Genomic DNA, 25,732 nt, shown 5'->3' on the forward strand with positions numbered 1-25,732 from the left:
GAGACAGAACCACAACCAAAGGATAAAGGTGGGAAGGACGGAGCGGGGAGAACAGGGTAGAAAGAGAGGGAAAGAGAGGGACAGGTGGAGGTGGAGGAAGAGAGACAGGAAGAGGGAAAGACAGAGGCAGGGAAAGAGGTTGAATGTAAGAAAACGAAAATAATAGAGAGTTGGATGGAAGGAAAAGAGGGTGACTGGAGGGGGGTGGGGGAGGGAGATTGGAGGGGGTGATGGAGGAGAGGGTACCTGGAGGGGGTGATGGAGGAGGGTTACCTGAGTTAATGAGAGGTTGAAGTTAAAACGGGCTCAGGAAGATGAACTTGAGAATAGCTAAGAGAAACACAAAGTACCTGGGGTAGGAGATAAAGAGATAGAGACAGACAAGGATATACTTAGAAAACAGGGAGAAAGAAACATGGGTCTTAATCCTGTGTTGATTACCTTTTGGTTGATATTGCAATGTATGTAAGGCATTACCGAGGCAACTTGTAGAGTGTAGATTCCGTATGGGCTTATGGTTGCAGAGGGATGAAAGTCCATTAAGGGCGGGGAACCTTGGGAACAAATCATGACCACACCCTCAGCTGTCCCAGAATGCAGAGAGCATAACAGGAAGAGGGTGAACTGTGAGTGCACAAAGCCTCCAGGTGACACACTTTCTCCAGCAAGCTTGCACCACCTCTCCAAACAGTGTCACCAACTGGTCACCAAGGTTCAAATACTGGAGCCTGTGGTGGTCATTTCTCATTCAAGACACCACATGGCAGTCTGTCAGTCTGGTTGCTCTAAGTTTGAGGCCGACTTGAACTGTTCAGTGACTACTGTGTTGGGTTTGGCTATAGAATCATATTCTAAAACTCATAAAAACCAACAATAACTGTGGAGCAGAGACTGAAGGAATGACCATCCAGACACTGCCCCACCTGGGTATCCATCTCATATACAGTCATCAAACCCAGACACTATTGTGGATGCCAGCAAGTGCTGGCTGACAGGAGCCTGATATAGCTGTTTCCTAAGGGGCTCTACCAGTGCCTGACAAATACAGAAGTGGATGCTTTCAGCCAACCTTTCATTTGGACTGAGCACGGGCTCCTCAATGGAGGAGTTGGAGAAAGGACTAAAGAATCTGAAGGGATTAGGACAACAATATCAACCAACCAGACCCCCAGAGCTCCCAGGGACTAAACCACCAACCAAAGAGCACACATGGAGGGATCCATGGCTCCAGCTGCATATGTAGCAGAGGATGGTCTTGTCAGGCATCAGTGAAAAGAGAGGCCCTTGGTCCTGTGAAGACTCAATGCCCAGTGTAGAGGAATGCTAGGGCAGTGAGGTAGGAGTGGGTGGGTGGATGGGTGGGTGGGGATGCACCCTCATAGAAGCAGGGTAAGGAGAGATGGGATAGGGGGTTTGCAGAGGGGAAATCTGGAAAGGGAATAACATTTGAAATGTAAATAAATAAAATATCCAATAATAAAAAACAATAAAATAAAAAGATAAAGACCAAAATGGCTCTTCAAGGTCCTATCTGACAATATTTGGAGACCGTTTATTTTTTTGTTTTGTTTTTGTTTTTAACCTTTGGTTAGCAAAGGCACCATGAGAGAATGTTTCTTTAAAAGACCTCAAATTCTGGCAATGAATGATGGGCCAAGGTTGTTGTCTGAGCAGTGGAAGATGCAGGTAGGAGGGTCAGGAGTCATCTTCAGTTACACATCAAGTTCCAGAGCAGCCTAGGCTACATGAGACTCTGCCTGAAAACAAAGCAAAATAAACAAATGGTCCCAAACAAGCAAACAGAGAAACGGCGCCGTCTCAGACTTCAAATCCATCCTAGGACATTTGGTTCTGGTCTTAGTTTGGCTCAGTTCTTTTATATCACTTCCTAGTGGTTTGTGCAGAAATAGAGGACGATGAAGAAGACAGAGATGAGAAGTGCAGGTGACACTGTCATAAAACTTCGTTCAGAGGCAGGCAAGAGCCAACACAGTTTCAGTTCTGTAATGCCTCCTACCTTAGGGTCTGACCACCACAGAGAGTGTGCAGATTACATCCGGAGCAACCGCGGTCAGCTTGAGTCCTTTTCTGCTCACAGACATAATCTAGAGGCAGGTACTCAGAAAATACATATACCAAAGAGAGAATGAAGACGAACTAAATAAATCAGTCTTGGGAAAGAAAACACTGGCAGTGGTGGGATTCGAACCCACGCCTCCGAAGAGACTGGAGCCTAAATCCAGCGCCTTAGACCGCTCGGCCACACTACCAAGCTGCCTGTACATTTCTGTATACACTAACTGTTTACTTGATTCCATTTCTCTTTAAACTGCATCTGAAACCCAGATTTAAAGGACATTTTTTCCCCCCTTTCCAAACCGCTGGCTGGGTGCTAGAGTGAGCGGATTACACGAACTACCCTCCCGAGGTGGGTCCTGCAACCCTCCTGGCCGCACCCCAGAGAGGGCTGTCTGCAGGCGGATCAGTTCCTCTGCTGAAGTTTGTCCAGTGTGTCACCAGCCGCTGCAGACGCGTTGTGCTCTGCGTAGAAGCCGAGATGGCCGGCGCCCGCAGGAGATGACAGAGACGCCCTTCCCTAGGGGCTCACACAGACTGAGTGAATCGGGGTGGGCGCTGCTGGGGGCATCCAGGATTCTAAGGTGTCAGCATGATCTGGTCTCCACTCGCCCTAGTACCATATCCCCTTCCCCGCGCTAGAGGCTTACAGGTCTGCGACCTGTAGAATCAGGAGCATTATTTCTGGAAGAGTGGCCACACCGCAGTTGTAGTTCATTAGAGCTTTTGGCATGGGACCCACCAAACTCGGGCCTACGTGGTCCCTGCGCAGGAAAGGAAATCCCCTGGCTCCTGATCACAGCTGGTGTAAATCACAGGACACCGCTTTGGTGATCTGACCCTTTTGTTTGTGTGTGCAGCAGTAGCTGAAAACTGAACCCATTACTGTTACCTAGAAAAACTGGTGACTATTTCAGCAAAAAGATTGGGATTGGGAAATATTTGAACGAGATTTGCATCTTTAAACGGAAATTGTGTTTTTCTGGTAATATTCAAATCACATCTTCCATTTGACCAAATTCCGTACACTTGGGGGAAATTTCCACAACCAGGCAGTAAGCGGGGAGGCTGTATATGTTCCTGATCCTTGCTTACCTCTTTTGCAAACAGTGCAAAGTTGAAGCCACCCAGACCTAGCCCAGCTCTGTTATTTTCTTGGGGTCATGATCCAGTTCTTTTTCTCCACCTATTAAATAACTAAAAGGTAGGGGAAATCTCCGACGCAGCAGGCAGCAACATGTATTTTGAAGAAGTTAGTGAGCGCATGTGCATTCACACAAGGGCGGGGTGAGGGAGCGCACGCATACAGAAAGACATGCGCCCCCCCCCCCCCCCCCCCCCACACACACAAAGTGGGAATGGGAACCAGAAACTGAAATGTGTTTTCCCCTGGACGGTTTAAGTTGTTTTTGGTGGCATAGAATGGGACCTCTCCACTTTGGATTGATCAGGCTAAACAAAGGAGGGAGGGTGCTACTGCCGGTCAGACCAGGAACGTTAGGGAATCTAAACTGGCCCTAAATGAACCTATCTGAGGATGAGGAGGAAACTGAGTTTACCTTCTATCTGTGCTCCCTTGCCACACCTGTCTCCCTATCAGGGATCTGTCTTTCTAGCTCCTGGTCCCTCATTTCCTTAAGGCTAGAAAATTGTTTCTCTTTCTGAATCTGTCGCTCTTCTCAGAAGAGATTTTACTCTCCTTGTGCATAGGGAATGTCTTGTTCTTTGAAACACACCAAGAACAGAGAAATATCCAGTTCAGAAATTCCCCTGAGTGTTTAACTTTAAAAAAATTATATTTTTATTAATGGATACATATGTGAGCAGGCAAGAATACGTGTATTACCTGTGAGCAGGAGCCCTCAGAAGCCAAAAGAGGTCACTGGGTTACCAGACGCTGGAGTTAGGAGCAGTTGTGAGCCACCAGATGAATGCTGGGACCTGGGTCCTCAGCAAGAGCAGTAAGTGCTCTTACTGATGCGCCATCTCTCTAGCCAATAGCACAGACCTCTCAGGAGTGATAACTTAGTGGATGACATATGAAATTTTACCTTCTTTTTAATTTTTAGTTTTGGGGCATTTGAGATGGCTTGGGGAGTCTTTACTTGGCTTGCTTTCCAGACAGTCTTGAGTTTTGGTCCCCTGAATTCATGTAAATAAAGGTGGAAGGAAAACTGACTCCTCAAAGTTGTTCTCTGAATTCCACAAATATATGAGACAGACACATCAACAACAACAATAAATAATAAAAGACAAATCTAGTTGGTGGTGGCAAAATGGCTTAGTGCAGCAAGCCATCTTTTTATCTCCGGAACTCACATGGTGAAAGGGCCTCTGAGTCCGTGTTCCAGCTGTGGCATTTGATGTGTCCCCCCCACGCCCCTTAGTAGATAAATGTTTTAGAAATAAAAAATTGTACAGCCAGCTGTAATGGGGGTGGGGAAGGGAGAGGCAAAGGCAGGAAGATTTCTGTTGAGTTCCAAGACAGCCAGAACTACATAAAGACCCACCTAAAAAGCACTTAGCTCAGCACTCCATTGCCTGAGTGACTCACCTAGTTCAGCACTCTATCGCCTTCATTTCCAGGGCAATCAGGTTTCCTCTTCTGTCTTCCACCGGCGCTAGGCATGTAGGTGGTGCACAAACATACATGTAGACAAAACATCCACACATAAAACAAGCAATTTTAAAAAGTGAAAGTAACCTATTAAAAAGTTAGTTTTTACGTACTGACTGATGGAGAACATACCTTGCTGTGTGCCCTTGGCTGGCCTTGATCTCAGGATCCTTAGAGCTAAGATCCTACGGCCAGATTTACCAGTAGAAGCTACTACTCCCAGTTTAACTTTTATTATGTTGTTTTATTTGTCTTTGTAATGCTGGAAATTGAACCCAAGACTTTGCAGTTCCGGAAAGAGTGCTGCTATACTCGCAGACTTACTTAATATGATCTTACCATGATCTTACCATGACCTTAGTTCATGGACTGTAAACACAGATATAGTGTGTACTCTACAATGTGCTCCATGCATTTCTTAGTTGTGGACAGACACCATGACCAAGGCTGGAAATAGAACTTTTTGTTTTGTTTTGTTTTTTGTTTTTTTGTTTTGTTTTGTTTTGTTTTTTCGAGACAGGGTTTTTCTGTATAGCCCTTGCTGTCCTGGAACTCACTTTGTAGCCCAGGCTGTCCACGAACTCAGAAATCTGCCAGCTTCTGCCTCCCAAGTGCTGGGATTAAAGGTGTGCACCACCACACCCGGCTGCAAACATGTACACCCACCAAGGGCAACTCTTATAAGAACATTTAACTGGGGCTGGCTTACAGGTCAGAGGTTCAGTACATTATCATGAAGGTGGGAGCAGGGAGGCATGGTATAGGAGGAGCTGAGAGATCTACATCTTCATCTGAGTGCTGCTAGGAAAATAATGACTTCCAGGCAGCTAGGCCAAGGATCTTAAAGCCCGCACCCACAGTGACACACCTACTCCAACAAGGCCCCACCTACTCCAGCAGGGCTACACCTTCTTATAGTGCCACTCCCTGGGCTGAGCATATACAAACCACCACACTGCACCTCCTGTTTCTCCCACCCAAACCCTGACACTGCTGCACCTCTGTCTTTTCCAGATATGCTGGAAATGAAGATCCTCCCCCTTTCTTGGATATTTTCTTTATTTATATTTCAAATGTTATCCCCTTTTCTGTTTCCCCTCTGCAAACCCTCCATATCCCATCTCCCCTCCCCCTGCTTCTATGAGGGTGCTCCCCCCGCCCACTCCTACCTCCCTGCCCTGGCATTCCCCTACACCAAGGGCATCGAGCCTTCATAGGACCAAGGGCTCTCCTCCCATTGATGTCCGACAAGGCCATTCTCTGCTATATATTTGGTTGGAGCCATGGGTCCCTCCATGTGTACTCTTTGGTTGGTGGTTTAGTTCCTGGGCTCTCATGGGGTGTGGTGGGTGGTGGTCTGGTTGGTTGATATTGTTGTTCTTTCTATGGGGTTGCAAACCCTTTCAGATTTTTCAGTCCTTTTTCCAACTCATCCATTGAGGACCCCGTGCTCAGTCCAATGAATGGTTGGCTCTGTATTTGTCAGGCTCTTTCAGAGCCTTTCAGGAGGCAGCTATATCAGACTCCTGTCAGCAAGCACTTCTTGGCATCTGCAATAGTGTCTGGGTTTGGTTACTGTATATGGGATGGATCCCCAGGTGGGGGCAGTCTCTGGATGGCCTTTACTTCAGTCTTTGCTCCACACTTTGTCTCTGTATTTCCTCCTTTGAGTGTTTTGTTCCCCCTTCTAAGAAGGATCAAAGCATCCACACGTTGGCCTTTCTTCTTCTTGAGCTTCATGTGGTCTGTGAATTGTATCTTGGGTATTCCGAGCTTTTGGGATCCTATCCACTTATCAGTAAGTGTATACCATGTGTATTCTTTTGTGATTGGGTTACCTCACTCAGGATGATAGCTTCTAGTTCCGTCAATTTGCCTAAGAATTTCATGAAGTCATTGTTTTTAATAGCTGAGTAGAACTCCATTGTGTAAATGTACCACATTTTCTGTATCCATTCCTCTGTTGAAGGAGAAGATTCACCCCCGGTCCCTGCCCCCCAAGTAACAAGGCATGATAATGAATCACCTCTCCTTTCTGTCCACCACATTCAAAGGAAGCCTTTCCCTGTCTCTTAGTCTTTCCTTTGTAGCCTCTGGCGATCACAGCTTCGTGCTTACATGGCTCTTGTCTCCTGACTCTAGTTTCTCCTCCCTTCAGTTGCATTCCATGCTTAGTGAATTTCCATTTTCTCTTTTCAAAAGGGTCTAATGCCATTCCTGTAACCTAGCCTGCCTCATCTCTTGTCAGTTTGAGGAGGGTGGACCAACAACTTTCTAACGGGATACCCCTCAATGTTTTGCTATTCCTTGGCCTTTACTCTTCATTTTCGTCTGCCAAGAATCGTCCGACCGCCGATTGTACAGATCTCAGCCTTCTCTATCCTGAGACTCAGCCTCCCTTTCTCAGGGCCCTCCAAATTGTTTACTTGCAAGTTACACTGGGTGCACTTGTTTTTCATTCCGGTTTCATGACACTGAAAGAATTTCTCCCCAGAAACCTATGACAATGACTTCAGATCAGATTCCAACTCCAGCTTGGAGAACTGGCTCAGTATTTAAGTTTTTTGTTTTTACCAGAGAGCGTCATCCCAGCAACTTACAATAACTGTAAGAAAATCTGGCGCCCTTTTATGACAGCCACGGACACCAGGCACCCTCGTTATGCACAAAAAAATAAGTAAAATAAATAAATAACCCTCCCCCAAACAAAAATTAAAAACAGAAACAAAACAAAACAAAAAACCCTAGGGGAAAAAATAAAATAGTCAGCGAAGTACATTAATTTAAAAACCGAACAAACAAACACCAAACGGAATCCCTATCTAGCTTCTAGTGTAGAGCCTTGCCCAGAAAGGCAATTCGGAGAATTTGGAGTTGTTGGACCCCCGAAGGGAGACCCTCACTCAAGTCTCGGGGATCGCGAGCCCAGAAAGCCACAACAGTCAAGCTTGCTGCAAACACACGAGGTTTTAATGGCACACAAACCAGCATGCTGAGGTCGAGACCCATACACCACGCAGGGGTAGAGGAGTCTGACCATGACCCTATTTTCCAGCAGGCTTATAAAGGCAAAAAACACAACCTAGGGGGAGGATCGGAGAGGAAGTAGGGGGAAGTCTAGGGGTGGATATTTACTTCAAGGCACCTGGGACATTTGAAACATTTTGTGGTTGTTTTTCCCAAACATTCCGGGGAATTAGGCCATCTGGCCAGGGGCCGGGACCCATGTTCTCAGGGCAGTCATTATTTTATTTTTTACTCTTCAGAGTCTCCTGAGTGAAGGAATGCATTAAATGGAAAACTGGGAGTTGCTTGTTCTGGCACTGAGAGGAAGGTATCTGTTAAGAGGAGTGTGGCGGAAGTCTGGAGTCAAGGACAAAAACCAGAGTGTGACAGGCTTCTTCCCTTGCGCTGGATTTCTGTTCCAGATTTCACTGAAGGATGTGCAGGTGGTGGTGGTGGTGAGGGGGCGGTCATATTTCTCTAAATTTAGGATAGTAGTGATTCCTGTTAGAATCCTCTACTATACCATTCCCAGTGAGCCCAGACTGAATTTCAACACGGGATAAGAAAAAGATATAATTTTAGTTTGCTTGTTTTCTGACCCTTAAAGAACCAGCAATCATATCCTTTTCTAAGAAAGACAGAAATGGAGATCCATGTGGCCCTATAGCTCAGGGGTTAGAGCACTGGTCTTGTAAACCAGGGGTCGCGAGTTCAAATCTCGCTGGGGCCTGAGTCTGTCTAGACTTTTGATTTGAGCACAGGATTTTCTGGCACTCTGCCGCTAAGCTTCCAAAAACGCGGCTTGGCTTTTTTTTTGTTTTGTTTTGTTCCAGTGCAATCCCACACCCCTGCGCGCTCCACACTCTGAGAAAGTGGGGCAGTCTGCTATGCGCATCGAGATCGGACGAAGGGAAAGTTGACTCCTTACAAATGTTGGGCAGAAAGAAGTAGGACTGGCCCCCTCGTGCTGTATGGGGAGGCTACAGGTTCAGGAGCCAGAGGCCTGGGAATCCAGATACTTCACTGTCTCGCGCAGGAAATAAAAGCACCGCAGTTGTCGTGAGACCTTGGTCACTAAACCATGGAATGAACTCAAAAAGGCTGTGGCTATGACTGCCAGTAAAAAAGAATGGCCTTTCTCCAAGGAGAGCTTCTTTATTGTTAAGTGCTGAGGTTAAACCTGGGATCTCACCCAGGCTAACCACAGTTCAGTAAGCCACGCCTCCAGCCCCTGGGTTTCCTAGCCTTGGTGGCATCCCTCGCCATCCCACCCGCAGAGTGTCGCGCGGTTCGGGTGCATAGCGCCTGTTTTCGGATCTCTGGTGCCCGCTTCACCGCATGCGTGCTCCCACCCGGAGGCGGGCATTATTAAAGCTCTGGCGATGTCTGGAGGACAAGACGGCGACCCAGGCAGGGTGTCCGAATAGAGCTCCGCACACCCAAAGCCACCAGTAGGGCCGAGTCAGCTAAATGGTTTCCTACCTACTGAAAACCACTTTCGGAAGAGCTTTGCTTGTGCTTCCCTTCGATAGCTCAGCTGGTAGAGCGGAGGACTGTAGTTGATTCGTTGCAGCCATCCTTAGGTCGCTGGTTCGATTCCGGCTCGAAGGAGTAGCCTGTCTTTTGGGCTCTCAACCCCTGAGATAAGCTGACCCTTTGTTCAGTGGTTGGTTGATCTTTGATCGTCCTCACTAACATTAGCAACCTCTCTTCTCTAATATGGTTTGCTCAATCACCACCTATCTCTAATAAACAGTTACGAAAGGAAAATGAGTCTTGGAGTTTGGTTTCTGGCTCCCTTCTTGTTTAACTTTAGTTTCCGAGTCTACCGTGCCGCCCCTTATCCGAAGTCCAGACATCAAAGACTTGTGTACTTTTTTTTTTTTTTAGCGCTCTGATGGCCCGCAGGGACCTTGATTTGCCGAACTTTAAAACCTCTAACTGACCCCGGTGATCGCCCCACTAACTGGCAAAGAGACGCTTTATTCATTTAGGTATTTTATATAGCATTTGACGTGAGTTGTTGACGAGGCTGAAAGAGTATATAAAGTTGCGACGGATGAAATACTTTAAACAAGGGAAGTGAGATTGAAAACGCAGTTCTTACTCGGGAAAACTGCGAAGGTCTACAGAATATCGGAACAATAGCAAACTTATCTACCACCAGCCTACCAGGCTACCCGCAGCCTCCTTCTGCCCACAACATTTTGCTGTGCCTCCTTCTTGCCTGCCTGTAAGATTTTGTGGCTGCAGAGGTGGTCGCAAGTATGTGGAACACGCCCTGCGCTTGTCCGAGACTCAGGACTCCGCTGCCCTGCAATTGGGCTCCACTCGAAGAGCGCAGCGCCAACTCGGCTCGCTCCAGTTTCTTCTGGAATTAGTGATCACGCAGGCCTGTGACTTGAAATCTGAAAGGCTGCATCCTCTGATCCCATTCTGAGCCTTGAGTTATTCAGGACGTGGATAGAGAATAAGAAGGGATAGGTCAGGAATTAATGGATGGGACTTGACAAAATTGGGTGGAAATAATAACGGAGGAAAATTTCTCAGAAACCAGAAACCGCTGGAACCTCTTGATGCCCTGCTGTGTTAAAACAGGCTAGATTGATGAGCAGGCTAAACTATCACATGGCTCGTTGGTCTAGGGGTATGATTCTCGCTTTGGGTGCGAGAGGTCCCGGGTTCAAATCCCGGACGAGCCCTGTTCTTTTTACATCGTTCTTTTTTAGTAACTGATGGACAAAATGTTCACTACTCTACAAACTTTCTCGTGCATTGTCAGGCCTACAAAAAGGAGCGGCACCACATGATATACAACAGAAGGGTAGCACCAAATTTCTAGATTCCTGGAGTTCCCCAGGGGAGAACCTTCCTGACAGGCAAGGAGGTCCTCGAGACATCAACCAGTCCGATTTCTGTACAGAAATCCACCTGGTCTGCTTGGAAGTTAGAGTTACTGTTTTGGGTTTTGCAGGCGGACCCAATGGGGAGGGGCATCCTTGGAAGAATGGGGTGCGGTTCCAGCCACCGAGGCTGGAACGCCCACCCTCCACTCCTCTGCACCCCGCCCCAATCTGTTTGCGTGGCCAGGCAACGCCGACCTCACCCATATCGGGGACGAGATTCCAAAGGAAATTTCATTCTTTTATTCGCCATCCCACCAGGAAGGAAGGAGTGAGAAACAAAGCCGCCGCCTCCAGTCCCGGGTCCAGGTGAGTTTCTACTTCTGTCCCTCCATGGTTTGGCTATGGAAGTCCCTTCCTACTAAGAACAGTTGTGAGGCTCCTGGGAGATGACTTCTCGACTTCTCAGGTCTGACTGCTGGTCTGAGGTGTGGTGGGGCTCAACGCTGTTTCCACAGTTAGCTTTTCGCATCTTGCCAGAGTCCAGCGTGGATGNCCATTGTCTAGAACCAGGGCTCATAGGGGACCGCAGAATCCTCGAAGGGAGGAATTCCAAGAAACCCGAGTTTGCTCAGATAAGGAAAATTTTGAGGGTTTCTAGGTTGATATCAGATTTGTTATGCAAGTATGTCAAGGTTGTGGTGTTTTCGTTTTGTATTTCCTGTCTCCCTCCCTTAACTCATGTGTAAGTGTGTTGTGAAACTTTTGGAGACCGGTCAACAGCATCCTCGGTGCCTTCTTAGAACTGAACAGTTGGGATCCGGTATGTCTGAGACAGTACATCAAACCATGCCAGCTCAACGATGGAGCATCTTTGTTTCGGATGGAGGATAGATAGAAACCTTGTCCCTATATTGGGGCATCTTCACTGGGCCAGTCCTTTGGTCTGTGATGGCAGGAATCTCATAGCCAGTCCATACATGCAGTCGTTAGAAACTTCAGTTAGCAGACAAGTCTGAACAGCCTCTGGCAAACTCCAAAAAGCTGCCTCAGCTATTCAAAGAACGAGCACCACCCAGCTCTGAGCCAGTTAGTGTTGCTAGTCGCAGCGGTTTCATTTCAAGAAACAATATGATGATAAACAATCAGATGTTTTGGAGAGTTATGGGTATAATCAGTGTTAAGTAATTTTCAATACTGCTTTAAACATGAGTTTTGATTTTTCTAGAAATCATAAAAGTTGTTTTGTGCATTGGAAAGCTTCCATTCACAGGGACAACAAATGCTCCTTGGTCAGTTAATGTCCCGTTCTTTGTTCTTCAGTTCCCTCTTCCTTAAAGTGGAGGTTGAGAGATCAGCTCATTTTGATCTCATGGGACGGTGGGACCTTAGTCACATGATTCAGAGAATGTGGAGTTGAAGTTTAGTTTAACCTGGGTGATTAGAAAAAGTGAATTAGCAACCATCCGAGATCAGGCCTGGGGGAGTCATCAGTTCAACAATGGCTTAGCCTGTCGGGGTGTGAGCTTCCCCCTCACCCATGTTCTTTCTGCACCCCACAAAACACCATGGAGCTGTCCACTGGAGGCATTCTTCTTGTGACTCCAAGCATGGATTAAAAAGTGTTACCATGCAGGCTGGTAAAACATGTCTTGAGATCTTCCATTGTGTGCACATCTGAGTATAGAGCACTCTCTGTAAGCAGTTACTTTCAGAGTGGCTGCAAGCAGAGCTGAGTATGTTGGGAAGTAAATGTTTAATTTGTATCCTGTTTGGAAATGTACGATATCATCAGGTCTTTGTTCCCATTCTCCCTGACCCAGGGGAGCCCCCACTCCTCAGGGGGCCCTCCTGTGAGCTTTTCTTTTCCAGTTGTTACTTTGGTTACTGACTGAGTAGTATGTTAGCAGTGTAAAGGAACTTTTAGTGTCCCCATGCCTTCTACTCTATAATGAGCCCCGAGGACTGAATCAAACACACACACTGTGTATAAAGGGGGGGGGGGAGGTGCCAACACTAGTATTATTAGAAGAAGAATTTCATGCCCCATGTGTCATGGATATTACTGGCTTGGAGAAGAGACAGACAAAATTCCAGGAAAGGAGGATGGCTTTCAGGAGGTTAAACATTTTAATAAATACTTTTTAAAATTTGGTAGTTGTTTTATACTAATTAAAATTACTGACAAAGATACAATATTTAGGCCTGGGGATGTGGATCAATGGTAGTCTATGTATCATATGTGAGGTCCTAGGTCTGAGCCCTGGAAAACACACACACACACACACACACACACACACACACACACACACACACACACACAGAGTTTTTCCTTCCATCTTAATAAATTATAAAATTTTAAAAAATACCCATTTCTGTTTCAATATGGACCAAATTGGGTAAAAATTTAAAAAAAGAAAGAGAGAGAGAGAGAGAGAGAGAGAGAGAGAGAGAGAGAGAGAGAGAGAGAGAGAGAGAGAGAAAGAGCCCTGGCCTTTTGTCAGGGATTTGAGCATGTTCTAAATCTCCCGAGTTGTCAGCTAACTGCTAATTGTCCCTGGCTGCTCCCTGGTACTCTGCTGACATTGCTCTTAAGAAAAAGGAAGCTGCTGTGTTTGGGCAAGTTAGTGCGTCAGACTAGTGGATTTTGTGTCTGCGTGTGTGCTGTAGGTGAGGGTGAAGTGCCTCTGTTTTGTGGTTGTTTATCAGAGAAAAAGACCACATTGATATAATCATCTCTGGCTATGGGAGTTGGTTGATATTTCTCCCGGGAATTGATGAGGCCATCCAGGTTTTGCAATGGACTGGCTGTTCTCCTAACAACGAGTGGGTGACGACTCTAGCACTCAATCCTTCCACATCTGTTTAAAAGTGATGTGTGATTAATTTAAAAGAGGCACCACCATACATAGTATGTTTGCACACTGAGCATTTCCGTGCCAGGTTGGATCCCAGTAGAGTGGCCTCACCCTGAAGACCCTGAGTGCTATCCTTCTCTGCACATCTGAAACAGTTTAAATGCTGGCAGTTGTCAAAACAATGCTTGGCACTTGTCTAATGGACACTGGTCAGGATGTGACTAGGTCTCCCTTTCAGGAGATCCTAGTACCCCAAAATTAGGCTATAACAGCTTAGTCTTCTTCTCATTTCCTCTCAGCTCACAGTTGGGTTGAGTGCAGGATGGAGAGGGAGCAGACAAGGACAAAGGGGACCTTCAAGCTGGGCTGTGTCTCAACAAAGCTGGAAAGTGTTGAGGTTTGGGCCGTTTCCAAGTCCTCATGCCACCCACTCTTCCTACTCAAGCTTTCAGGCCCCGTTCTTAGGAAGTGTATCCATCTGGATGTGCACATTCTGGGCAGCTATTGCTTGTTCGCTTGCCTGCTTGTTTGTTGAGACAGGATTTTTCTGCACAGTCCTGGCTGTTCTAGAACTAGCTCTGTAGACCAGGCTGACCTCAAACTCACAGAGATTCACCTGCCTCTGCCTCCCAAGTGCTGCTGGAATTAGGGGTTTGCTTTTTAAAAGACATTACACTCCTAGAGTCTACTACGTGGTCAGGAACAAAAGCTCATTGGTGAAGGCAAACTAACTGATTTCAGAACTCTTTTCAGGCAAGTGTAGAACACTCCCAGGTCCATTGCAACATCTCCAATGACCTCATCAGACTCCAGGGGAAGTATCTGCCAGCTCCCATAGCCAGAGATTGCTCGGCTTAGCAATCAAGTTTATTTAATAAACAAATCTTGTATCTCTGAACCTTTAAAGAGAAGCCCAGAATGGTCTCTTCGTGGTTAGAGGCTCTAGATCAGTTGATGAGGACTTATGTGTCAGTCACTGTGAATATAGAAACGAGTAAGTAAATATTCTTCTCTGGAAAGGATCTACCCAATGAAGAGACAGTGAGATTAACTAACTCAAAGGAATGTTGACAGCCCGTTTCTTCAGTTACTGAAGTAAATCCAGATCCATCCCGACCGTGCTATGGGTCCTTTATACCAGTGTAGTCTTCCCCAAGTGTTCCCAAGTCCAGGTGTGAGCATGCCTGCAAGTCAGTGCCCCAAAGCTGCCTGCTTGCATTTTTGCTGCTTTCTGAGGGTTCCCTGTTCCTGCCACACAGAGGAACAGCCTTGCTGAGGGAGTCTGAAGATGCTGGAGTGCTGAATTCTTCCTCCTGCTACAGTGAGTCAGCTGATGCTCTCGTTTTTTGTGCCCAGACTCACCTCAGACATCCCCAGCATGGTTCCCACACAGTGAGAGATGCTTTGCCCCTGCCTCCACCTCTACTCCACTGACAACCTGTAGGTCTCCCATCCCCATTTTTGCTTTTAGAATTTAGTACAGCTTAAATCACACATAAATACCTACACAATGATGGAGCAAAATCTAGAAAATGACAACGAGCTAAAATATTGCAACTTTGCCCTATATACAAGATAAATATATGGTAACTTTTAAAATTGTATGTATTTATTTACCTGCATGTATGTCTGTGTACCACACATATGCAGTGCCCAGGGAGACCAGATGAAGGCATCACTATAGATGGTTGTGAACTGCCATGTGGGTCTGAGAACTGAACCTGAGTAAGTGCCTGCAACCACTGAGTGATCTGTCCAGCCTTGAAGATGGATCTGTTAGAAGAACAATTTTAGTAGATTTCTTCACTACCTCATTGTGTACTTTCTGGGTTTTAGAAGTCTGACCCCGTGGCTTGTCTACTGTTCGATCTTAGAGTTTCCTCACGAGCAGAGCAGACATGCATAATTTCTTCGGTACTTGGTTCCCATAATGCTTAGATGTAGACAGCTGGTTTTGCAACACTGCTTTAAAGAACAGGAAGCTGAGTAGCCATATTTTTTTCCTCCAGTGGATGGACAGAGGGAGGAGGAGCCTAGGAAGTGCTGCATGTATTTCTGGGGATTGGAGAGGTGGGGCACAGTTGCCTTACTCCTTCCTTTAGACTTCTTTCAAAGTAGTTCCTGAAGTTGGCCTGAACGTCAGGGATAATACGTTTTTGGATCTATGGCATATGAACAGTGAAACTTCAGTCCTACCCTGAGCAAGGATAAGGACCATACACATAAGGAAAGAGGCAGCTTAGGAACAAAAGGCCGTGCTTAGCAAACATTATCATCGCTGAAAGAAATGTCTGGTCCACCAGGTGGTTAATATTTGACTCAGTCATGCTCAGGGGAAAGGTGAATGACTCCTTGTTTGCCCATGATTAGTGGCCTTGGTTTACAAGTCTCTGCCAAAGTAGAGATCCTTAGATAGGTTCTCCCCACCCCATCACACGAGCACTGTATATTACCAGCCTGTGAGGAGCCTCTAGCTTGACACTGCAGGACACTGTCTCCAGGAGCACACAGCTAGACTCGCCCCCTGTTGGAGGAAAGCTAGCCAGCTTTGGTAAGATTCTTCCCTGTGGGTGCTCAACTCTCTGCTTCTTTTCCTCTGTGCTCTTTCTAGCAGTTCATCTATTTTAGTGAAACAGATTAACCCCCCTTATGCTTTCTGGACTCAAACTCGCGCATTAAAAAGAAAACAAGCGAGAGTCAAAATTTAAAATGAAAACAGGTTTCTTTGGTGTGGTTTGTATCAGGGAAGCAATTAACGGGATTTCGAGCAAGGAGATGGAGATATAGGGGGGTTTCTTAAATTGTGATTAAAAGCCCCCAGAGGCTTAGGAAGCCATTGGCAGAAGGGCATGTGAGCTGCCGTGTTTCCTTCCATAACAAACATGTGGCTTCGCAGGAATAATAAGAAAAACCCAAGTCTGGTGATGGTGGCCCAGACCTTTAATCTCAGCACTGGGGTGGCAGAGGCAGGCAGATCTCTGAATTCGAGCCCAGCCTAGTATCTAGAGTGAGTTCTAGTACAGCCAGGGCTACCCAGAGAAAGCCTGTCTTGAAAAAGAAAAAGAAAAAGAAAAGGAAAACCCAGAATCAGGAAGTACTTTCAGAAGCACTTCCTACTCGATTCTTTCCTTAACAAAACAAAACACAAAAAAAAAAAAAAAAAAAAAAAAAAAAAAAAGAAGAAAGAAAGAAGGAAAGGAAGGAAGAAAGAAAAAAGAAAAAGTTATGGATGCTCCTTAAAAACAAAGTGGAACATGAACCAAGATCAAAAGATGGTAGGTTGAGGGAAGAAAGGAGGAAAGACAGGAGGAAGACCAGGCACAGGGTGTTCTGGTCCAGCTGGACTATTATGAAGATACACAAAGTAGCAAGAGTGTACCTAGGAAAAGGGTGTTTATCACATTGCACCCCTGCTGCAGGTAGTTTGCTACGTGTCTAGGCTACAAAGCACTGCCAACCCAGAGAAACAGAGGTTGATTCCTGTGAACCCTACTAGGTAAAGAATGGGTAAACTGAGTCTGCACAAGAGCTAGAACTATTCCACTGCAGAAATCCGAAAGACAGTCGTCGTTGTGTATGTGACTAAGGTTCAGCACCTCTGGCCATGGCAGATTTACACCTGCACTCCCTAACAATACCACTCTCGCTTGTTTTCTCACAATTATACCTTGTCTGGCTTTGAGGGGAGTTTTAGAGTTAAACACACAGTGAGACAGTTTCAAGGGNGTGGACAGGAGACACTGGTGGTTGAGGTGTTCTGCTGGAAGTTGCTTCCTGCGTGTTTTAGAGAAACCATTATGAGAGACTGCATTGGGTGAGTTGGTAAAGATAAATGTGGAATTTCTGCAAATTAGAAGCAAGTAACCCCTTTCCTGGCCACATAGGCCTGAGACTTTTCAAAGCCTAAGTAGCAAGTAACTTTTTAGGATGAAACACCCCTGTGTAGTGTTCATGGTACAGAGCCTTGACTTACACAGAGTTCCTCAGGGAAGATGTGTTTCAGTGAGACTGGACCAAGGTCACCCCATCACAGATTTCTTCCAGTTAGTACCTTGTACCATCAACTAAGGTTATATAAATTTGCCGCTGCAATTCCAGTGTTGCTAGATTTGGCTCCTTAAACCGGTAAAGAATCCATTAGCCTAGTAAGAGCCACAGACTTTCAAAGCTGGAACCCTCTCATTTATGGATGGTAAAGCATAGGCCTAAAGAGAAACAGGAAGGAAACTATCAGAGAGAGATTGAGAGCCTGCTGTGAAGCCAGCACTATGATTCAAGTAAAGAGTACAGACCCCTCTCAGCTGTAGATTATAGAGCAGCAGGAAATATGGACAGGTAAATGGTTGTTTCCCTAAGATCACATGGTGTGTTTGGAAACAGCAGCCATGAAACCCGATAGCTGGTAAGTGTTTGCTTTATGATAGCCTTAGCATTAGGATCCTCCACATTATGGCTTTTGCTTTGGTGTCCTAAATACCCAAAACCTGACAAGTTTAGGCACTCTGAGTGAGCCTACCAGTTTCCATTCCCCACAACCTGGGTTTAAGTATAGGTTGGCCTGTTCACAAGAGCCAACAGTCCTGCTATTGAATGGCAACATCCCTATCCACTGCTGCCACCTGCTGATCCTTTTGAGTATTACCAGCTCTTGTTATTTTGTTTGCTTATGTTGGAGGTAGCCAGGCTAGTCCCTAAACCTGCCCCAGTTCTTCTTGCCCACTCTGAGACTGCAGGCATGCATGCAGCATCACATTCAGATCTTCCTCATTTTAAAAGAGAAATCACATCCAGGGAAGAGCATCCCAAGACAACATAAAGAGCTCAGCAAGTGGGTGTCATGGAGCCCAGCAGCTCTGGTGAAGCAGTCGCCACAAGTAAATGCTGGTAACTCTTTAGGGGTGGCTGTGCCTTCTGCACGTGTGCACCATCTCTTCTCAATAAACGAAACACACACACACACACACACACACACACACACACTCACTCACTCACTCACATTTGATTCTGTTACAGATCATACTCTGCTATGCTTTATGGAAGTTTGTTATTTCAGCGCTGTGAAATGACTGAGAATTTGGTGTTCTTTATAGCCTTATTCTGAGTCTGTGGTCATCATGAAACAGAAAGGATGGGCTAGTGTGAGATGCTAATTAGAAAGGCAGTTCACTTTATATGCCCCAGTACAGGGGAACGCCAGGGCCAAAAAGTGGGAGTGGGTGGGTATGGGTGGGAGGGTATGGGGGACTTTTGGGATAGCATTGGAAATGTAAATGAGGAAAATACCTAATAAAAAGTATTAAAGTAAAAAAAAGAAAGGCAGTTCACTTCCCACTCCATCACCCATCTTACACATGCTCAGTAGAGCCTTAGACCTCTGACCTCCTAGATTCCAAGCTATACTCCTGCCCCTGCACTACTGAGAAGATTATAGCCTGAGGGCCAGGACCTCAGCCTTCCTGTTAAATGTGGGGGTCACTCATGGTCATCTGATATGATTGGGTTCTGTGTGGAGGTGCAGGTTTCTCAGACGCCGTGTACCATGTGCCATGCTTTCTGGGACCTGAACCTCACCAATTACAATGCTGGCTGGTAGGGAGCCTCGTGTTTCTACCTCCAGAGCACCAGGAATACAAGTGCTTGTCATGGAGCCCGACTTTTTACTTACTTGGCCATTTCCTCCCTGTAGTGACCTTTTTAAAGTTTTATTTTTATTATTTTAAGTTAAGTGTATGCGCGTGTGTCTGTGGGCAGGTATGTGTAAGAATGTTCCTGGTGTCCACACAGGCCAGAGCATTGGATACCTTGGAGCCTGAATTGCCAGTGGATGTGAGCAGCTTAGTATGGGTGCAGGGACTGGAACTCAGGCTCTCAGAAGAGTAATATACACTTTTAACTGCTGAGCCATCTCTGCAGCCCCACCATGAGGAGGGTTTTATGTCTCAGGATGATCTTTCTGTATTTTCTCCAAAGAACTAAGGATATGATCAGAAATTGCTTGATATCTCCCTGTTATCTCCCTTTTCTCAAAATTTCAAATTTCCTAAGAAATAACAATTTAAAAGTCCATACGAAGGTCAAACTCCAGCAGAAGACCCCTTTGATCCTATGGTGTGCCATTGGTGGATGTGTGTGGCGCAGGGTAAGCTGAGAACTCTGGGGAGGTGATAGTAGGAATCTTCTCTCTTCTCCTCTTCAGAAAGATCTCACAGGGAATTTTAAGTCCCTTGCCTTAATAAAGAGATCTCTGTTTTGTTTTGTGTTTCGTTTTACCACACTGTAAGATCATTTGCCTATGTTAGCAGTATTACAAATGTAGGAGACACTAGAAAATATTCTCTCAGATCATCCAAAGAGCCTCTGAAGATGAAGCTTGAGTTCCCCATTTTGCTCTGTAAGAGTCTCTTGTAGACCCATTTCAGGTACCACACAACGTGTTCAATTCTTTCTATGCACTGCATAGCAACTCTGCCCTCTGGGAGAAGTAGACCTGCACCCTTCATCCTAAGGTGATCTTCTCTACAGCTTTCCTCATTGGTGTGGAACTGAGTGACTGCCTGGAATCCCATCTCAATAGCCTTGGGGCACGGGCTGTCCTGTGTTCTCGATCCCCACAAGTCATTCTTTATAGCTCTCAGCTCCTGTGTTATCATCCATCTTGCCTCAGGAACCCCCATGCCTCCCCAATGGATGCCACATTTCTGTTCTGTGCTTTTCTGTCTTTCTTTCTTCTTCCTTGACGACCCCCTTTTCTCCCCCCCAAAAACCCAAGGTCTTGTACATTATCCAGCTAGTGTTGAACTCCAGGATTCAAGCAATCCTCCTGTCTCTATTTCCTAAGTAGCTGGACCTTACTGACATATACTGCACCTACCCTTGGTATATCTTAAAGGTCTTTGTGCCCTAGGATCTAGCACAGTTTCTGGGCCCAATAGGGACTTGGGTAATGTTTGCTATCAAGTTAAGTAATAGGTGAATTAAGAATATTGATAGATTTTGTTATACTATGGGTGATGGTGAACCTAAGGAATAGAGCAAGATGGCTGTGCCATGGAGTCAGTTAGGAAGTCCAAGGCCAAGATAGAATTAGGTAGCTGAGGACACTTAGGTAGCTTTATCATGCTCTTTCAGAAAGGAAAGTCTCCACCCACTTAGTCTAAGTTAGAAAGTATTTCTACAGCCGACCACTCCTGCTTTTTTGCCCTTGGCAGGAATCTCTGTTGGAAGAGATGGCGATAAGCCCAGGCCCGTTGTTCTTGGTCTTCATGCTGGGTCTGGTTGTGATCCCTCCCACTCTGGCTCAGGATGACTCCAGGTACACAAAAATCCTGACTCAGCACCATGACGCCAAGCCAAAGGGCCGGGACGACAGATACTGTGAACGTATGATGAAGAGAAGAAGCCTAACCTCACCCTGCAAAGATGTCAACACCTTTATCCATGGCAACAAGAGCAACATCAAGGCCATCTGTGGAGCGAATGGAAGCCCTTACAGAGAAAACTTAAGAATGAGCAAGTCTCCCTTCCAGGTCACCACTTGCAAACACACAGGAGGGTCTCCCCGTCCTCCATGCCAGTACCGAGCCTCTGCAGGGTTCAGACATGTTGTTATTGCCTGTGAGAATGGCCTGCCGGTCCACTTCGATGAGTCTTTTTTCAGTCTATAGTCAGCAGGCCCCTGGCACAGGCCTAGCTATGTTTTCTTTTTATCTCCCCTCATAGCCCAGAACACTGGTTCCAGCGTTCATTGTCAGGGGCCAGAAAATGAACTATCTAAAACATATGTCTCCTGATTTGCGATGCACAGAAATAAAGATGTCTCAAAAGCCATTAAGAGTCAGTCTGGAAGATCACTAGTTCTGAGTAAATTTAGCTTTTCCTGTTTTCTCTCCTCGATGTTCCCCAGGGGAAAGGGGCTGGAACACAGAGAGATATTCTTCCTTACCTGCTGGTCAGTGGGAAGGTAGATTTCATCTGTCTGTGGTGCTGAGGATGATAAATTGATTTACAGACAGGACAGGGAATTAAAAAGGAGCCAAGTTGTCTATTAAGTAATAGGTCACTAAAGGAGCCCTTTGGAAAGGAGTTTAGGATCAAGAGCCAGCACACCAAGGGTATCCCCCTGCCTTCTCCTCCTGTACAGCCTGAGACTGTCAGCACCCAGGGGACAGCTCTCATCCTCAGCAACCTAATGCACCCCCTTAATTGTTTTAAGGACCTAAACTCTGGCCAAACCCGATTCATAGTTTCACATAGAAATAAATTTCAGAACCAGCTTTCATGAAGCAGAGTTGGAGACTTTTATCAGTGATAATTCTGATTTGGGCTGTGAACAGAAAGGTTGTGAGGGAGGCAGTTAGGAAGCGAGGCATACCCAAGTGTGGGTATGGGCTCCCCAACAGAGAGTAGTATATAGTTACCTTCATATTGGTCATACGTTCAATGCCTCTCAAGCCACACCTTAAAAGGTCGAAAGGACATCCCGCCTTTCTTCTGTCTCTCTGTTTAGAGTATTACTTATTTTATGTGCATTCTGTTTTACTATATGTGTATTGTCTGCATGTATGTATGGGCACCACATGTGTGTCTGGTGCCCAGGGAGGTCAGAAGAGGTGGTGGATCCCCCGAACTGGAGTTACAGATGATCATGGTGAATGCTTTTGTCCAAACCTGGGTCCTCTGCGAGAACAGCAAGTGTTCCTAAGTGCTGAGCCACCTCACGACCCCTTTTTATCTTTTAATCCCTATGTGGGATCATAGGGTGGCTCGGGGAGTGTCTTGGGTGGAATTATAATTTGCAAAGGTAGAATCAAGGCGCACCAGGGTTGCATAAGGGGTTTAGTACACATCTTTTTGAAAAGAAGGTTTCTTCTTCATTCTTGAAAACTGCAGGCTTACTACTGGCAAGGGGTGAAGGCTTTAAGCAGTTGCTCATTATGATGGAATATTTGCTTGCCAGATTGCCAAGTAAGGGGTTTCTTCCCCTTCTCATAGCCCCTTATATTTCCCCCCACTTTTTTCCCATTGAGTGTCTCCCTTTTGTTCCCATTAGTGCTTTCCTTTGATACGGGCAATTGTCACTTATTAAAGCATGGGCTTGAAGTAGAATAGAGTAAGCCCTAAGCCATTTCCTAAGCCCTAAGAGTGTGTGATCTGGAGCCGCATCTTTGAAGGCAAGCACGGTGGATTCTGTATACATCAAGCCATCTCAGAAGGAGACTGCTCTTGGACTGTGCCTTCAGTGAAAGACCATTATTTTGGGGTGCCCTCTTCTCTTGTATGAGGAACGATGTTTATTTGCTCTTGTCAATCAACCTGCAAGTCAGTCTGAGGACTGGCCACCAGATGGCAGCACCTCCTAGGCATTCTGCAGGAAAGTAACTGTCAGACCTTTATTATCCACTTTTGTTTGTTTAAATAATATATTGATTAATCCTTTAAGAATTTCATACAGTATATTTTGATCATCTTCACTTTCCTCTCTTTATTCTTCCCAGATCTGTCCCCCTCTATCACGCCCATTCACCTTCACGACTTCCCTTTTTATTTTTTAAAACTCATTGTGTCCAGTTTCTTCTGCTCAAATACTCTTGGGTGTGGGGTTGCCTACTGGAGCATGCCTACTGGAAGTCACACACCCTTAAAGAAAGCTGAATTTTCCTCTCTAAGCCACTACCACGTACTGATAGATTCTCAGGTAGCAGTGATACTTCGTGCCCACCTCTCTCCTCAGGGCTGGGATCTTGTCCGGATTGAGTCTTGTGCATGTTGTCTCAACAGCTGTGAGTGTGTATGTGCACGTGCCCTGTTGTGCCCAGAAAACAGTCTCACTGTTGTCATCCCCTGCTTCCCACCCCATCCCTCCAAAAGATCCCTGACTGAGCCTTGGGCCAACGCAGTGTTAGTTTTTAAGAGAGGAGTAGAGTTTCCCCAGAAGATGTGATTTAGTCCACTAGCACAAGAGAGGAGAGGAGAGGAAAGGAGAGGAGAGGCGAGGAGAGAAAGAGGAAGAGGGAGAGGAAGAGGGAGAGGAAGAGGGAGAGGAAGAGGAGAGGAGAGGAAGAGGAGAGGAGAGGAAGAGGAGAGGAGGGGAACTAGATGGAAGTTTGTTTTGCCTTACCTTCCTTCATTTCCTGGATGTAGAGCTTTCAACTCAATACGTAAGTTTGCTTTGATCGGAGTCTATCTACACTTTTGGGAACTGAAGTTTCCAGACCACCAAGCACTCCCTAAAGATCATATTAGCTAATTCTCTTACAAAACCCAAACTCCAGTTTCATGTAGATTTATCTTTCCTTGTTTTATACTCTAGTTAGGCAGGCCTGGGCAACTGACCACCCAGTCATGTCTGTTCTGACTTGTTCTGTTAGCTGTACACCTGTCACTTAGTAAAGAGAACAGTGTTTGCTTTCAAGGAAGGCCATGTTGACAGACTAGCCATTCTCAGAGAAAGGGGTACAAAAGGGAAGAACAGGAAGAAGGGGGAGATCTTAAGCAGAAGGAGGGGGAAGAGAGGGTTCTAAGAGTTTAGTTTGCTTTTCTCATTACCTCTCCAGAGCCCAGTCCTTACCATCCTTTCTCCTTGTTTTCTTCTCAGGCACTTTCTAGGTAATGATGGATCTACAGAGGACTCAGTCCTTGCTTCTGCTCTTGGTGCTGACCCTGCTGGGGTTAGAGCTTGTACAGCCCTCCTATGGCCAGGATCGAATGTACCAACGGTTCCTTCGACAGCATGTGGACCCTCAGGCGACAGGTGGCAATGACAACTATTGCAACGTGATGATGCAGAGACGGAAGATGACTTCTGTCCAGTGCAAACGCTTCAACACCTTCATCCATGAGGACATCTGGAACATTCGTGGCATCTGCAGTACCACCAATATCCCGTGCAAGAACGGCCAGATGAACTGTCACGAAGGTGTAGTGAAGGTCACGGACTGCAGAGAGACAGGGAACTCCAAGGCCCCCAACTGTAGATATAGGGCAAGAACCAGCACTAGGCGAGTTGTCATTGCCTGTGAGGGTGAACCAGAGGTCCCAGTGCACTTTGACAGATAAGTGCTGTCCTGCAGCTGTTACAGCTGATAGTTGACCTCTGAGTCAGTGAGACCAGCAATGAGTGGTGGCCCCAGGCTTTGTTTCCTTTGCTCGTGCCTTATACTCACATATATCCAATATAACCCATGGTGTTAAGCGCATCCCATCCAAGGGAAGAAAGACGCCTCTGCTCACAGCACTGATGGCTTGGTTCTCCCAGATTCTATCCCCTGGATCTTATGCATTACATGTATTCAGATAGTATCTCAGCTATTATAGAGAGTTTTTTCTGTCCAAGCGGTCTCATTCCAGTCCTCTTAACACCCCTTGCTACCAATTCTGCCACTGTATGTAGAAGCTTGTAGTTAAAGGATTTGACGACCGCAAAAAACCAAAACCAAAACCAACAACAACAAAATACCCAGTGGAAGATCTCGGACAAAAATCCAACTGAATGGGCTACTCACAAAAGGTGTTATCCACTTCATTATATATACTTTCTGTTATTCCAAAATGTCATCGTTAGGGAAGCCACTAAGAGTTTGGAAATAGAGGCTGGAGAGATGCCTCTGTGGTTAAGAGCATTGGCTGCTCCTCTAGAGGACCGAGGTTCAATTCCCAGTGCCCACACATCAGCTCACAACTGTCTGTAACACAGTTCTAGGTGATTTGACACCCTCACACAGACATACATGTAGGCAGATCACCAATGCATATAAAATTAAAATAGAGATTTTGGAAATAACATATTGCCAAAATGAGAATTACTTGGTATTATTTTGGTTTGTGGCTTCTAAGATTTTTTTTAAATACATGAAAAATGTAGTAAATCACTAAAATTCATTTATCCTTCTCCTTTGAAAGATTTTCAATATTTTAGTATAATAAAGAGCTGTATGTTGAGCCAGCTGTGTCGGGATTTGTGTTCTCCTGCTCTTTTTCAGTTCCTCTCTAGTCTAAGAACTCTCATGTCCCTTAGTGTCCCTATACATTCTGGTCAAATACAAATGGCCATTAGATCCATCATGTGACATCTGACTTTGTCTCCTTTACTCTACTGAAAGTGATCCCTCTCATACACAAGACCTGAAATAAGAACTCAGAAGTGGCCTTTGCTAAAAAGCACCAATTCTTTATGCAACAAATTGAGTGTGTTGCATGATTTAGCATTATTGATGTTTATGGCTGCGTATACCCAATGGATGACCAACAGTAGGCTAATATTTCTGGATGCATGTGATTTTTCCTTTCTGAGCCTTCTGTGCTCAAGTGGAGTCCAAGATCAACAGGCCTGATGG

At 45.8% G+C, this 25,732-nt stretch overlaps 2 protein-coding genes and 4 non-coding genes across 8 annotated transcripts; 5 read left to right on the top strand and 1 right to left on the bottom strand.

Annotated features, from left to right (window-relative positions):
• Nucleotides 1–2,188: 2,188 nt before the first annotated feature.
• On the bottom strand, nt 2,189–2,270 carry Trnal-uag. Its single transcript has one exon. It is a non-coding gene; the product is annotated as a tRNA-Leu (tRNA).
• Nucleotides 2,271–8,356: 6,086 nt separating this feature from the next.
• Trnat-ugu lies at nt 8,357–8,429 on the top strand. The gene has a single exon. It is a non-coding gene; the product is annotated as a tRNA-Thr (tRNA).
• A 792-nt stretch (nt 8,430–9,221) lies between these two features.
• On the top strand, nt 9,222–9,310 carry Trnay-gua. The gene is given in 2 exon segments: nt 9,222–9,258; nt 9,275–9,310. It is a non-coding gene; the product is annotated as a tRNA-Tyr (tRNA).
• A 1,019-nt stretch (nt 9,311–10,329) lies between these two features.
• Trnap-ugg lies at nt 10,330–10,401 on the top strand. The gene has a single exon. It is a non-coding gene; the product is annotated as a tRNA-Pro (tRNA).
• Nucleotides 10,402–10,739: 338 nt separating this feature from the next.
• Ang (angiogenin) lies at nt 10,740–21,227 on the top strand. Of its 2 annotated transcripts, none has more exons than XM_029469099.1 (2): nt 10,740–10,911; nt 20,609–21,227. In XM_029469099.1, the coding sequence occupies exon 2, from the start codon at nt 20,627–20,629 to the stop codon at nt 21,062–21,064; it is 438 nt and encodes a 145-aa protein (XP_029324959.1). In that variant the 5' UTR covers nt 10,740–10,911; nt 20,609–20,626; the 3' UTR covers nt 21,065–21,227. The 2 variants fall into 2 exon arrangements, with proteins under 2 accessions (XP_029324959.1, XP_021037135.1); XM_021181476.2 differs by lacking the exon at nt 10,740–10,911 and adding an exon at nt 15,483–15,951.
• Nucleotides 10,740–25,341, top strand: Rnase4 (ribonuclease A family member 4). Of its 2 annotated transcripts, none has more exons than XM_021181475.1 (2): nt 10,740–10,911; nt 23,995–25,341. In XM_021181475.1, exon 2 carries the CDS (start codon nt 24,009–24,011, stop codon nt 24,453–24,455), a length of 447 nt encoding a protein of 148 aa, XP_021037134.1. In that variant the 5' UTR covers nt 10,740–10,911; nt 23,995–24,008; the 3' UTR covers nt 24,456–25,341. The 2 variants fall into 2 exon arrangements, with proteins under 2 accessions (XP_021037134.1, XP_021037133.1); XM_021181474.2 differs by lacking the exon at nt 10,740–10,911 and adding an exon at nt 15,483–15,951.
• Nucleotides 25,342–25,732: the final 391 nt, after the last annotated feature.

This window comes from Mus caroli, chromosome 14 (assembly GCF_900094665.2).
Source record: "Mus caroli chromosome 14, CAROLI_EIJ_v1.1, whole genome shotgun sequence".
NCBI classification, from domain to species: domain Eukaryota; kingdom Metazoa; phylum Chordata; class Mammalia; order Rodentia; family Muridae; genus Mus; species Mus caroli.

Coding starts and splice junctions, on each gene's coding strand:
- Rnase4 (XM_021181475.1), top strand. CDS start 24,009: ATGATGGATCTACAGAGGACTCAGTCCTTGCTTCTGCTCTTGGTGCTG.
- Ang (XM_029469099.1), top strand. CDS start 20,627: ATGGCGATAAGCCCAGGCCCGTTGTTCTTGGTCTTCATGCTGGGTCTG.